Source organism: Candida orthopsilosis (genome assembly GCF_000315875.1).
Source record: "Candida orthopsilosis Co 90-125, chromosome 3 draft sequence".
Taxonomy (NCBI): Eukaryota; Fungi; Ascomycota; class Pichiomycetes; order Serinales; family Debaryomycetaceae; genus Lodderomyces; species Lodderomyces orthopsilosis.
The window spans coordinates 872,361-886,594 of NC_018296.1; the positions used below are offsets into that span (position 1 = coordinate 872,361).

A 14,234-nucleotide genomic window follows, 5' to 3' on the forward strand; every position below is an offset into this window, starting at 1 on the left:
CAGCCACCACAATCACATAGCATCTCTTTCCAAATAATAACTTGACATCAATTAGTAGCCATCACGACTGCTTCTAATCCTTTTGAATCAAATAAAATCACCACCTTTTAGCAAATGCAAAATGTAGTCCTTTACATTCGTTTAATGTAATCCAATAACAATCCAAAAATCAGCTTGATAAAAAAAAATTAAATGTTTATGCATTCACATTCACAAACCAGCCGGATAACCTTTTAACAGCATTGGTCAAGTTCATAGATTGTATAAATTTCATAACTTCAACATAATTTTTTTATCCTTTTATTTTATTATTTTGTATCTTTTTGTTAATTTGGGTCTTTTCATCCTATGTTTCTTTACCTTTTACATTACAATTTCTTTCAACCGATGATATCATGGCTTCATGTTTGAGGGGGAGATTGAAGATCAGAAGAAAAAGTAAAACGCAACTCTAACTGCAGTCGGGAGGAGGATGACATGGATAACTCCGGGTGTTGTCTCTTACCGGTGGGACGTCAGTTTTTCCTCGTTTGTATGATACAAACCTGACTAGCTTACAGAGAGCGTAAAGTTTCAGTTCTTGACTTCAGTTCTCCTATTATCAATCATGCCACTTCATTTGGAACTTGTGTTTGCTAAGTGGTTTTTGCCAATTGATCCATGTTCTTATTCAGTGGTCCAGCATGGCTTCAAATTAGTGAATAAATATGACCCATTTATTACCAATTTCAATGAATCTTCACCATCATCTCATAAGCCCGAACATCACATTTGTTCTAGATTCTTGTTTGTAAATTCTTTTTCTTTTTTCTCTCTTTTGCAACCAAGCGAGGAAGGATCCGTTGAATGTTGCACAAATTTCACATTAAAGTGGATGTTTTTAGTGATTAATGCGATGATGCCAATTCAACAGAACAAGTTGTAAATTGTACAAAGGTTTGAATTAAGAAGGGTAATTGCTTTATGTAGGAGGAGTTGGCAGTGTACACATGATGATCATAGGTTTCGTTGTATAAGAAAAAATCAAAACTTATAATTATAAACTCAAAGAAAATCAATTCGTTTGATTTAACATTCACGTTTTGGAAATTCAAGATGAAGGGTTTTGACTTTCTGGATATTTAAAAAAAGTGCTGACAGCTTAATTGAAACACATATACAATTGACGTCGTATACTTTACACTTCTCATGTCTTAAGTTCCATAAATTCCAAAATTGTATAATTTCAGATATATCATTAGAGAAAGATTCATCTCCAAATTTTTGGAAATTCTGTAATAACAAGAAAAAAATATGGGATTTCAATATCTTATAAAGTCTTGATAGTGGGAAGTTTATCCAAAGCTTGTGGAACGAAAAGATATCAAAAGAGGATTGTTTTATTCCCACTCTGCCAATCCTTTCTCTTTCTACGGCTTTGATTATAGGTTACCAAACTCTCAATGATATCTTCACAATATTAACATAGCCTTCCAAAGTTTAAAGTTTTTGATCCTCTAATATTCCATAACTAAGACTCAATGCTAAAGGGTGAAATATGAACACGACTTTTTGGCGAGAAAACAATTGACGGACCCAGAGGACAAAGAATCAAAGGTGTGTGGTGGAGTGGGGAAAGGAAATTACGTTACTTTATAGCCAAAATACAGCCAGATTTACCCTATACACCATTGGGCTCCACTATAAACAGGGCTGAATACATTGGCTATAATTTTCATTTCTAACGAAAAGGGTTTACATCTAGCCAAACATGTAATTCAAAACGTGCAACTGGAAATTGTTGTTGTTGCTATTGTTGTTATAGTAGTAGTGGATGTCGATCTTTTTCAATTGGTTGATCGCATGTTTCTCTCTAACCTGTCAATCCAGTGCATTTGTTGATGTCGTTAAAAAAAATAGAACCATGAAACAAAAAAGGCAGAAGAAAAACTTTAAGCGAGAGAGAGAGAGAGAGAGAAAACACGTCAAGCAGAGGGAGAAACAAAGAGAGAAACTTTTGGTCCCCAGGTCAAACTAACTCAAGTTATACCCCGTCTGCTATTCTCAACATAGATACCACCTACCATTTACCATGCCTAATTTGGAATTTATAATCACAGCTGAGTTTCACATTGATAAGGGTCCATCTTTAATGTACCAATATCCTCACGAGATTCCCGGGTTGAAAAGCTTGTATTTCTTACCAGAATTGATGTTACCGGACCAAATACATAAACGAAATGAAGATTATACACTTTTTCTACTATATAGAAACATGGTTACTGGGGATTTCCAATATTTATACAACAAGAATTCATGTGAACCAGATCCATATTATTTGTACACTATAGTTTTGAATTTGCACAATGATGAATATAAACGGGGATCTCAGGTGAAGAGTTTGTCGATAATTACTAAGATCCCCTATTTCAAGAATTTCAAACCGGTATTGATGATTTGCTTAGACTTGTATTTCAGCAATAACAATTTTGATGTTGTGAAGGAGCTTTATCGCAGTTTGAATGAAAAAGATTTTAGTATGAGCCATGATCCATCAGACACAGCGGGAGGTGGTAGTGATCTCAGTATTGTCAAGAAGATACTAATTTCAAGCATATTGGATCTACCCATAAATGACAAGATATATTACGATGAAAATTTTAGAAATAAAGTACTTGGTATTGGCAAGAATAGAATCCCCAACGATACTTTATTCATTAGAAAAGATTTGAGTTTTAATTCGATTGTCAACTTCAACAAAATGAACATCCCCATTAAAGTACCATTATTAAACTTACCCGATACTATTGGAGACTATTTAAACCCGACAGACTTGAACTTCAAGCCCAATTTAATTAATATCCTAAACTCCAAGTTATCTGGGGAACTATTGAATAGTGAAATGACAATTTATGGACTTCAAACACCACCCATTATCATTATAATTAACGCAGTGTTGACGGGGAAAAAAATATTGTTACTTAGTTATGAAAATAGTTCAGGTTATATCATTGATCATATACTTTTAATTTTGAAAATTGTCACAGGTGGTGGTATATTGAGTGGGATTTTGACAAATTATAATGTGTTTCCCATCATTGATGTGTCCAAAATTGACTTATTAGAACAATGTGAGAGTTTTATTGCCGGTACAATAAACCCCTTTTTCAAACACAATGATAAATTATGGGATCTCATGTATGATTTGGATTCAAACGAGTTGATTATAAGTTCCAATATTGCTGATTCTTCGTCAGCAAATGCCAGTTCAGAATTCAAAAACTCCATCATTTCAGAAGATGCAAGATTCTTGTCAAGTTTGCAATTATCCATTTTCAACTATAATGATGACTTAACTACAATTCAATTAATATTTCGTCGTCATATCAATGAAATTGTTCGGATTTTACTAAGCTCCAAAAACTTTAACAGTAATTTGTTCCCCAGCAATAAAGATTTGATACTTTTGCTAGATGGAATTGGATATTTCTGGTCAAGTGATACAACAAAATTGTTGGAAATGTCCTGTTATCAATTAATTTCCAAGAAGTTTCAAGATTTATTATATAATGGGAAATTAACCTATAACCTTCTTCTACCGAATTTGTCCAATGAATTGAACCTCATGATTGATTTACATTATCATTTACAAAGTTTGAGCAACATCTCAGTAGTTAATGCCAATTCGAAAATTAATGAACGTGAAGTTTGGTTTAATATTTTGAAGTTTTTGATATCAGGTAAATCTTTGGAAATTTTTTTATTAACGACTTATTTGATCCCACCAAGTAGTTCAACTAGTTTACAAAGCTCCTCGGCCCATGGGGGCAGCTTAACCATATTTGATAAAAACAAAGGAATCGAATTACTTTTGATCAATCTTTTCAATTACGATGATCAAATAAAGTCAAATGTTATAATGATTTTACAAGAATTACAAGATAATTTCTTATGTGGCTGGTGCCTTGAATTGTTTTTGAAAAGTAATACAGTCTACGAGATTGCTTTTAATGACTTGATTAACGAATAATCTCAGAAGACTTGGTTTTATTCACTTCTTATATATATGTACATGTGCAGAATTCATATTTACAAACTCTTTCCTATTTCCTCTCATCACAACTCACTTGATCACTTTATCCTCTGGTGCAGGTGAATAATACTGAGCTTCTTTCTCCTTGTCATCGGGCCAATACTTTTGCTTCAAGATATTGTACAAACTTAATCGATCGCCTGGTCTTCTTGTACTATAGGCAAACCCACTACCAATATATTTACTTTGTCTTCCTTCATCATCATAGTTTAGGTTTGGGTTGTTTTCAGGAAATCCAGGCCTCTTGACACTAATATTAAATTCATTGTCTGAGTTATTAACATCGGAATCATTTTCTAATTTGTGACGTTGCTCCTTCTTGTATGCAATATGCTTCTTCCCTGTGATGAATAGAGCAATGGCGATGGATGCAAAAAGTGCATATCTTCGAAGAATAGACGAACGTGTCTCAGTATTTTTCTTTGCTAAGTTATTCATACCTGCTGATTAGGTTGGCCAGATGAAGCAAATCGGGTGATAAAGATTGTACTAATGAGGGTGAGAAAAATCTGACTATTGATTGGTGCTCGCTACCAAATATCTTTTCCATAGCAGGAAAGGTTTCTGTCTTGTACGATGCCATAACTGGTAATAACTCATTAGTTGAAGATATTCTCAGCAGTGTATTTGGACTTTAAAAGTTACTTTGTCATGTTTGTATATCCCAACTGGCTCTAATCGTAAACAGTTATGCGACTTATCTTCTAATGTGGATCACACAACGTGACTAGATAGGAGTGTAACCGTGCTGAGCTTCAAATATAGAGGAGATAGCAAGTGATATTATCCCAGTTATCCCATAGCCATTAAACCGTCTTTTGCGTATCGCTGCCTTGGCCAACCTCTGAACTTAAGCGATACAACACAACAAATTTGCCCAATACATGACAGATGTACTTTTCATTTGGTCCAGAACTGAAGTTAACTAACTTTTTATCATTTGATCCTACTGCTTCAATCAATTTACGATACTCATCTATTTTATCTTCAGACAATTCTGGCTCTGTTTGTTGATCGATACTGTTAAAGGCTCCTACGTATTGTAATTCTTTTGTAAACACGATGATTTCATCAATTTCGATGGTATTGTAAAGTTTGAGTGTCAGTTTTAGAAGCTCTACTGTTTCCGGTGGTAGCTGTGTCATGTCGGTGGAGATTGAGGATGTTAGTAGTTTGAGTTTAATCAATCAGTAAATAACAAAATGCAGCTACCAAATTACATCTCTTGAATTGTTACGCGCAAACCCGCTCATAAGCACACCGCTCAAAGCTACATTTATCAACAGGGGAGGTTTTAATATTATTTAAATGCATCGGTTTTACCTTATCTATTTAGCTATAATTTAGGACAGTTCCCGAGGGCTTTCTTGTCCTTCTTCATTGCCTCCTTCACTCCCTGCTTGACTTCCAGGATCATCAGATAGGGTATTAATTCGTCCAGTAGTCATTGCGTCGTCTTGATTGTGTTGATGCAGAGGCACTGAGGTTGATGTTTGGTTACTAGTACTACTACTAGATGAACTGGGAATGCACCAATTTCGATGACAATGCCATGCCTTCATTTGACAATCCCTTGAGCAATACTTTGTTCGTTTACATCTGCGACATTTTGAAAATTCGCGTGGATATTTCTCCCACTTACCACAATCCAAATTCCCACATTGACGAACACCACCTTTGTGATCATTTCGGCGGCAGGAATTTCTCATAATCACCCCTGACCAGTAATACATATCAGTACCTGATAAAAATGTAAATTTCTCAACAAGTGGGAACAAATTGACTCTTTTGTATTCACTCAACGATTCATCCTTGTCTTCATCAAACTCGTCAATATCAAAGTACTTGTACTCTTCGTAATCCCACTTGCGCTTAAGAAACTCCTTTTTTATTAGCCTCTGTTCAATGATCGTAGTCGACAACCTCTTGCTCTCTTCGTCGACCAATCGACTCAACTTTCCGTTCAATTGATATAGCTTGATCTTCCGTGAAAATTCATTATCGACCGACTCACATGCAACAATTTTTTCATACAAACTCGTCATTAGATTAACCCGTTCGTTGGTTTCCTTAAAAGTGCCTTCACTTGAATCCGAAAAGTCTTCAACCAGATCTCCGTCAGAATGGTCTTTACCGTTGTAGACATCATCGTCATTTTCTTCCTCTACATCGTCAATTTCCTCCTCAACGACCTCCCCATTTGCGCTTTTGCCAAGTTCAACACGACTGATATCTTGGCTGTCCTCGTATTCCGTGTCACACAATGAAAACTTGTCGTCTTTAAGAATCAAGTTGTCATCGTTCAAGGAATTCAACATCTGCGGCGAGTTCGAAGCACTTGGATTGAACTTTTTTAGGTAAGTAAGTCTGGGTTTTCTCGATCTTGGCCTAATAATGGGTCTTGATCCAATACTAAGGGACTTTTTCACTTTTAATCGGATCTGATTCTCAAGATACATCTTCAATTGTTTATCACGTATACTCATGTCCAAAACTAAATGAGTGTTTTGTAAAATTTCCTTGAGGTAAGGATACTTTGATATATATGCTAGTAGTTGTAAAGACCAAACGATATCATCATCCTTGGGTATGACCACCCCAGTCTTTGTGAATGATCGTACTGCTGCTTTTGGTCCTGTGCTGCTGTTGATGTTCATATCACGCATATACAACTCTGACAAAAATTGGAGGTTGCTATCCATATCAAACTCACAATCATTGACAAACCCTTCTTCGAAAATATCCGCTTCTTTAGTCTCTCGAAGTCTACCCAAGATATTCAATACGACAAAATTTCGTTTTACTTCAGAATAAATAGGTAAGCGATGGAGGAAATTGCCCTTGTCATTGTCATCATTTCCATTACCATCATTGAGTGACGAGGTTCGAAGAAGTTGGAACAAATTCTCGAGACTTGAGTGTTCAACATCTTCATGTCTAATATTATCTATGGTTATACCAGCAGAAACGAGATTGTCGGCTGAGTAGGTAGTAGCTGATGTAGATTCCAAGGCGGCTGCGGCGGTCAGAAATTGATCATAGTATAAGCTGTTGGGTACGGGTACAAAAGTCGTATTTGATAAATCCCCTCCGATCGTAGTATCTTGTAATACCGACGGGTTTATTGTATCGCCATCTGGGTTTTCCTGATTGAGATTAGCTTGAAATGGACGTTGAATGCGCGAATCATATTGTTGGGTAAAGTCGTTAGATGCGTCATGTCTATGTTCAAGTTGTTGTGATTGCTGGGACAGCTGCTGTGTGGGCTGCTGATTTTGTGTAGTAGTATGCAAAAAAACTTGTTCGTGTAATGTCAAGTAGTTGTCTAATACAGTTGCAATGATTGGTAGGATACCCGCTCTTACCACTTTTTGTCTAATCTTCTCCGTGCCTCTGGTTCCGACAAGTACTAAGCATTGAAAAGCTAATGTCCATTTCCAAGCAGTCAAAACTTGTTTATCCCCGTTGTCGTTAATAAACCTCTGGCAGTTATGACACTCGTGCAATATTTCAATCAACCTCTCAATCCCTCCATCAACCGATAGTGTATCGCGGACTTTTGCCGATGAGCTTACCAAGTATGTGAGATAATTTAGTGAGTTAACTAAAGGTTTGTCTGAAGTTACATCCAACGCTCGTCTATCATAAAGACTTGTAGTTATCGTAACTGCCGCTTTGTTACTCGAAATGGCTCTGTAGTTGGAATCACGCATCTAAAGATTCGGTGATTAGTTTAAATTGTTCTAATGCTACTCTGTTTCTCTTTCTAAGTCAGTTGATAGTCCATGAATATTTTGCAGTTAGGTGTTTTGCAATAAGTTTGAAATTCTCAGAGAGCCCTTGATATGAGTGGCGTTAAAATGAATTAGTCCAGTAAAAAACGAGTTGAATATGTATATAAATGTGACAGAAATCGGGATTATTGAAAGCCTTTTCCACCGGGTTTATGCTAGTGTAGTATCGGGGAATGTAATAGTGATGGTGATGGTGAATGTGGCCACTGAATTCCTTTCTCTTTGCTTGGTGTTTTACAAGGTTTTCAAACTGTGTTTTTTTTCTTGTACCAATTTTTTTTGTGACACACTGGATTACCAATAATTAGTCAACCCAAGCCGGTTAGGGTGAAGAGTCCAATATTGAAGGAAACATCGAGCTGTGGGCTTTAAACCGAAAAGGTATTCCCATCTCCCATTCTACAGGCACGTCCTTCTACAATAAGGTCTATTATTTCTATGAATATATAAAATCTATAACACTCTAACCACACACCAACCATTTCAAACTGGTGCCAACCCAAGCCTGCGCTCGATTTTGACCATTGCATTCATACAGTGCTCCATGAATATCAATGTCAAAATACTATGGGGGCCAACTCTGAACAATTGAGCCCAGAAACCCTTATATAACGCCATTGGACCTTCGATAGCAATTGTTTTCCTGAAACAATCCAAAGGGCCCTTGTACAAGTTTCCTTTCTGGTTGTACATTCTTGTCAAAACAACGTCCCATGGATTCATTACAATTGCCACGCCTAGTCCAGCCATCGACGCACTTATGAAATGTAATAATAGCGTGTTGTCTTTTGCAAGGTCGTGTTTCAATACGAAGTTTTTGGTCAAATTGTAAACTGGTAATTGCGCTGCCGATCCAGCACCGGTTCTCAATATGGCAGCATCCACGCCTCGGTACAACCCTTTGAAACCTTCTGTTTTATAGATCAGTGACAACCCATCCCATGCTCCACTGTAATATGTTTGTTGTCCAACGGCACCAGTCTTAGAATACGACTGCATCCTTGTTTTCACTAAAAAGAATGGAGATGCCAAAACTGCACCAGCCGAACCAGATACAAACCCGGCTATAACATTTATGAATAAATTTTGTGGCACATGACCATCTTGAATTTTCGAGGGCGTAAGTAGCCTGGTAATATAGTATCGACTGGGCTCATAAAGTCCAATTCTACAGCCATTCAAACCAAGTTGGTAAAAGTACCCACAAAGTAATCCTTGTTGCAATCCTCGAATTCCCTCGTGTTTGTATATAGTTGAAAAAGCTTGAAGTGGGTTTTTGTATAGCTTGGCTTGCCCTGTCAGCTTAGAGAGCTCGCCTTGTAGTTGCATCCTTGTTTTGACCAACTCGATAGGATTAGTGAATGTAACTGCCCCGCATGCAGCCACACCACCCGCGATAAAACCACCCAAAGTTGTGACTTTTTGTGCATTATTTTTGGGAGTTTCTCTAACAATAGGTTTTTTTAAGTGAACCTCATGGGGTATCTTTAGTTTCGATTCTGGTTGACTCATGACGTGGTAGCTATCGAGTTCCAAGGAGAAGATAATATCCACAAGATTGGTATAATTATTGTGATTTGTGTGAAAGGTTGTGAAAAAAAAAATATGCGGGTCCAAAAAGTGGGAAAAGAAATTTTGAGAAAACTTTTTCTAGCCGGAAGCGGCGACAATAAAAGCACAAGATACGATAGAAAGTGTCTTCAAGAAACGAATATTAACAAGACGTTGGCGTGTATTAGGAAATGGCAGTGGATTGCTAAGTGATATTCTGTAGACATGTATAATTTTGCCTACACATCTTAGAGTTGCTAAGATAATCTATAATATAGATCACGTGCATGTTACATTGTCACGTGCAAGACGGCAGAATGGTTGCGCAGAGAAAGATTTTGGTCTAGAAGAGAATCAAGCTTTACTCATATAGTCATCATCCAAAAGAGCATCTACACCAAAGCAATGTTGAGGCGCAATCTAAGGCGAAATTTGAGTCAGGTATTTTCCCGTCGCTACGCCTCGAGAAATGCTACAGCTTTGCAGAAATACCCGGTCAGTTCGAAACATCATGGATTTGAAATCATCAAGACCACGACAATACCAGAATTTTCCTTAACTGCTGTATTATTGAAACATGAAGCTAGTGGAGCACAACATTTGCATTTGGATTCCGCCAATGACAACAACAATGTTTTTTCAATAGCTTTCAAGACAAACCCACCAGATGCTACCGGAGTCCCTCATATATTAGAACATACAACCTTGTGTGGTTCGAAAAAGTACCCAGTTAGAGACCCATTTTTCAAAATGACCAATCGAAGTTTAAGTAATTTCATGAATGCAATGACGGGCCATGATTATACATTTTACCCTTTTGCAACGACAAATCCCAAGGATTTTGAAAATTTAATGGACGTGTATCTTTCATCGGTCCTTGAGCCGTTGTTGAACTACAATGATTTTATACAAGAGGGATGGAGACTAGAAAACTCTGTTTTAGAAAATATCAAAAGTAATCTTGAATTCAAAGGAGTTGTTTATAACGAAATGAAAGGACAATACTCGAATTCAATGTACTATTTTTACATCAAATTCTTGGAATCGGTATATCCGACATTGAACAACTCCGGGGGAGATCCAACAAAGATGATCAAACTAACATATAAAGAACTAGTTGATTTCCACAGCCGCAATTACCATCCATCGAATGCAAAAACATTCACTTATGGAGATTTGCCATTAGAGGGCCACTTGCGTCGACTTGACGAGTATTTTAGAGGATTTGATAGGAGAACAGTGAGCTCAGATGTCAAGGAACCTGTCTTTGTAACGGATCCAAAACAAGTTTACGAGGTGACAGTACCAGGCCCATTTGATTCAATGGTCAACAAAGACATATCGGAACAATATAATGCATCAATCACTTGGTACTTGGGTGACCCGTTGGATCCACTGATGTATTACAATTTGTTCAAATGGAAAGTTCTCGCTTCCTTGTTATTCGATGGCCACAATTCACCACTTTATCAAGAGTTAATTGAGAGTGGGTTTTCCGAAGATTTTTCTGCAAACACGGGATTGGACTCCACATCAGCTCTTTTTTCGATCACAATTGGTCTCAACTATTTGAACAAGGAAAAGGTCAAAGATTTGGAATCAGTAATCATTAAAGTTATCAAAGATAACGTTATACCAAAGTTGAAAGAGAATGACGCATCATACAATGATAGGGTTGAGGCATTGTTGCACCAAATTGAGTTGGGATTCAAGAGGCACAAGCCCGAGTTTGGGTTTAGTTTGTTGAGTTCGCTTGTTCCATCTTGGGTAAATGGTGCAGATCCGTTGAAGGTCCTTACCGTTGAGGAAATTTTGACTAAATTCAAGAAAGAATATTCAGAAAGAGAATTGGCCATGTTTGAAGAGATCTTGAATGACACATTGTTGAATGATGCAACTAAAAAGTTCAAATTCACTATGGAACCAAAACAGGGTTTTTCAAAAGAATTGGGCCAAATAGAGACTGACAATCTAGAGAGCAAGATCCGGGACTTAACGGAGAATGATCGGAAACAAATCTACGAAAGAAATATAGATTTAGCGAAATCACAAATGGAAGAGCAAAATGCGGATGTTTTGCCGTCTTTGACTGTGGAAGATATTTCCAAAAAGGGAACATTTTATGATATCGCTATTACTCGTGCAAACAATAAAGATATAAGTGAGAGAATTGTTGATACCAATGGACTTGTCTATGTAAATGCATTGAAGGAAATGCCATTTTTGTCAACGAAATATTACAAATATCTTCCTTTATTCAACAGTTGTTTAACCAATCTTGCTGGAACAACAGAGACATCCATTACTGATCTTGAAACTAAAATTCAATTAGTTACTGGTGGGATCTCTTTCAGCCACAAGATATCACCTGATCCCTATAATATAAACCTGATGAAATTACACTACCTGTTAGGTGGTGTAGCTTTGAAAGAAAATGCTGCCAATATTTACCAATTATGGCGTGAAATTTTACAAGATACTCGTTTCAGTGATGATGATGATGTTTTGGATAAACTTAACACTTTAATCAAAAACATGGGCCAAAACCAAATTAACGCAGTTGCTGATAGTGGCCATTCATATGCGTGTGGGGTTAGTAATTCCAAAATCACACCTGCAAAGTACATCAGGGAAGTTACCGGAGGATTGGACCAAGTTCAATTTGTTATGGAAATGAATAGAAATCTCGAAAGTAAAGGAAAAGACTATTTGAGGGACGAAGTTTTGCCAATATTGAGATCCGTGAAGGAGGCTATCTTGCAAGGTGATTTCAAATACAGAGTAGTTGGAGACCTCGAAACGGTGAAAGAGAATGAAACCTTGATTGGCAAGTTTGATGAGCAAATATCATCTTCGACAACTATACCTCCTACAACTGATGGTCTTGACTCATTACTTGAATCTTTCAAGTACAACCACGCCTCGGAAAAGCAGTTGGTTAATCTCCCATTCCAAGTAGGTTACTCATGTTTGGCCAAAAAGGGTACATCATTCTCATCCAAAGAAGGTGCTGCTTTGCAAATCCTATCCCAATTGTACACATTCAAAAACTTACACTCCAAAATTAGAGAAGCCAATGGTGCTTATGGAGGTGGTTTGACTTATGATGGATTAGGAGGAACTCTTGACTTTTACTCCTATAGAGACCCTAATCCAATCAAATCTATTCGGACATTTGAAGAATCGTTTGCATATGGACTCGATGCTCAATGGACTGAAAAGGATTTAACAGAGGCCAAATTGAGAGTATTTCAAAGTATAGATGCACCTATTAACATTGCAAGTCAAGGTGCAACTCAATTTTTTGAAGGTATAAATGATGATCTAAGACAGGAAAGAAGAGAGAATTTCCTTAGCACCACTATTCAAGATTTGCAACATGTAACGCAAAATTACCTTGTCAACAACCCCGACAATTTTGCAACAGTCATTGGTGATAAGGAATTGTTTAAAGTTGACAACAGCTGGAACATTAAAAATCTCAAACTATAGATAGAAAGTACACATGTAAATAGATAAATTAGATAGTATTTTGATAAAAGGTTTTCTTTATTTGTAAACTATGTACAAGTCGTGACGAATCGTTATGTGTTTTTCTATAAATGATCAAGATTGTGGTACTGTTCCTTTAGCGATGTCTTCTAGCATAATCCTTGGGTGGTAATTCTGCAATTTTCCTCTTTCTATCTTCTTTAAATAGACAATGTCTTTGAGCTCTTGGATCATATAAAATCAAGTTCAACTTCCTAGCACTTCTGGGTATCCTAAACCATTTTTCATATCCAGTTAATGCAGTAGACACCATTTTGATCATGGTGGTATTTGCTTTTGCCTTAGCCATAGTTGTGAATGATTTAAGGTGATTGTTCTTCCAAGCTTCAACATAATTTGCACAATTTTTTTTTCACTCTTGTAATGTTTGTCTAGACTTCCCAAAAGGGCAACATATGCAAGAATAGATCCGTTGTGGTATACACGTCTTAATCAAAGAATAAAAATTTTGGTGGAGCCGAAAAGAAAAAAAAAAGTTCTGAACACGCACAACACAAGGGAAATCAATTGGAAATTTTCACAACTGACATATATCATTTGCCTAATTATCATAGCGAACAATACTGAATTCCATCAATGCAGTCCCTATTCAATTTTGCATTGATTTTTTCATTCATAGCATGCGTAATCAATGCTTTGCACATTGAGGTTCCTGCAGTGCCACGTCCTGAACCAGTTTGTATTCGTGATTTCGTTCAGGAAAATCAAATGGTTGTGGTTAATATCAACACCGATGGGTACAAAGGAGATGGACAAAGATTGGATTTGACCATTGTTGACTCGGTGGGTAACCTGTATGCCACAAGAAAAGATATTGTTGGTAAAATCAAGATTGCATTCACTTCTCATAATAATGCTGCCATTGATATTTGCTTTTACAACTACCAAGAACAACAGTGGAAGAAACATGGCTCAAGAGAAGCTTCTGTAAGGTTGATTGAGTTAGAAGTGGAAAGTGGAGCTGCTGCAAGAGATTGGAACGCTTTACAAGCTAGTGAAAAATTGAAACCAGTGGAGGTAGAGTTGAAAAAGGTTGAGAGTTTGACTGGTGAAATTGTTCAAGAATTGCAATATTTGAAGAGGAGAGAGGAGAGAATGAGAGACACAAATGAGTCGACAAACTCAAGGGTCAAATGGTTCTCTATCATTGTCATATTCTCATTGGTTGGATTTGGAGTCTGGCAAATTCAATACTTGAGACACTATTTCAAAGTGAAACATATTATCTAGGCTGTACATAATGCAATACAAGAAACTGAATGGAT

General features: G+C 36.8%; 8 protein-coding genes across 8 annotated transcripts; 3 read left to right on the top strand and 5 right to left on the bottom strand. All coding sequences in view use genetic code 12, as the record gives it.

Annotated features, from left to right (window-relative positions):
* Window positions 1–2,071: 2,071 nt before the first annotated feature.
* Window positions 2,072–4,009, top strand: CORT_0C03830 (Mea1 protein; the record flags this gene model as incomplete). Its single annotated transcript, XM_003868613.1, has 1 exon — window positions 2,072–4,009. The coding sequence occupies one exon, from the start codon at window positions 2,072–2,074 to the stop codon at window positions 4,007–4,009; it is 1,938 nt and encodes a 645-aa protein (XP_003868661.1).
* Window positions 4,010–4,102: 93 nt separating this feature from the next.
* CORT_0C03840 (hypothetical protein) lies at window positions 4,103–4,510 on the bottom strand (the record flags this gene model as incomplete). Its single annotated transcript, XM_003868614.1, has 1 exon — window positions 4,103–4,510. One exon carries the CDS (start codon window positions 4,508–4,510, stop codon window positions 4,103–4,105), a length of 408 nt encoding a protein of 135 aa, XP_003868662.1.
* A 368-nt stretch (window positions 4,511–4,878) lies between these two features.
* CORT_0C03850 (hypothetical protein) lies at window positions 4,879–5,217 on the bottom strand (the record flags this gene model as incomplete). The annotated part of the gene is made up of 1 exon (XM_003868615.1): window positions 4,879–5,217. The coding sequence occupies one exon, from the start codon at window positions 5,215–5,217 to the stop codon at window positions 4,879–4,881; it is 339 nt and encodes a 112-aa protein (XP_003868663.1).
* Window positions 5,218–5,415: 198 nt separating this feature from the next.
* Window positions 5,416–7,785, bottom strand: CORT_0C03860 (Mub1 protein; the record flags this gene model as incomplete). The annotated part of the gene is made up of 1 exon (XM_003868616.1): window positions 5,416–7,785. One exon carries the CDS (start codon window positions 7,783–7,785, stop codon window positions 5,416–5,418), a length of 2,370 nt encoding a protein of 789 aa, XP_003868664.1.
* A 564-nt stretch (window positions 7,786–8,349) lies between these two features.
* CORT_0C03870 (Oac1 mitochondrial inner membrane transporter) lies at window positions 8,350–9,378 on the bottom strand (the record flags this gene model as incomplete). Its single annotated transcript, XM_003868617.1, has 1 exon — window positions 8,350–9,378. One exon carries the CDS (start codon window positions 9,376–9,378, stop codon window positions 8,350–8,352), a length of 1,029 nt encoding a protein of 342 aa, XP_003868665.1.
* A 444-nt stretch (window positions 9,379–9,822) lies between these two features.
* Window positions 9,823–12,909, top strand: CORT_0C03880 (Cym1 protein; the record flags this gene model as incomplete). Its single annotated transcript, XM_003868618.1, has 1 exon — window positions 9,823–12,909. The coding sequence occupies one exon, from the start codon at window positions 9,823–9,825 to the stop codon at window positions 12,907–12,909; it is 3,087 nt and encodes a 1,028-aa protein (XP_003868666.1).
* Window positions 12,910–13,045: 136 nt separating this feature from the next.
* On the bottom strand, window positions 13,046–13,258 carry CORT_0C03890 (Mrpl39 protein; the record flags this gene model as incomplete). Its single annotated transcript, XM_003868619.1, has 1 exon — window positions 13,046–13,258. One exon carries the CDS (start codon window positions 13,256–13,258, stop codon window positions 13,046–13,048), a length of 213 nt encoding a protein of 70 aa, XP_003868667.1.
* Window positions 13,259–13,545: 287 nt separating this feature from the next.
* On the top strand, window positions 13,546–14,199 carry CORT_0C03900 (Erv25 component of COPII-coated vesicles; the record flags this gene model as incomplete). The annotated part of the gene is made up of 1 exon (XM_003868620.1): window positions 13,546–14,199. The coding sequence occupies one exon, from the start codon at window positions 13,546–13,548 to the stop codon at window positions 14,197–14,199; it is 654 nt and encodes a 217-aa protein (XP_003868668.1).
* Window positions 14,200–14,234: the final 35 nt, after the last annotated feature.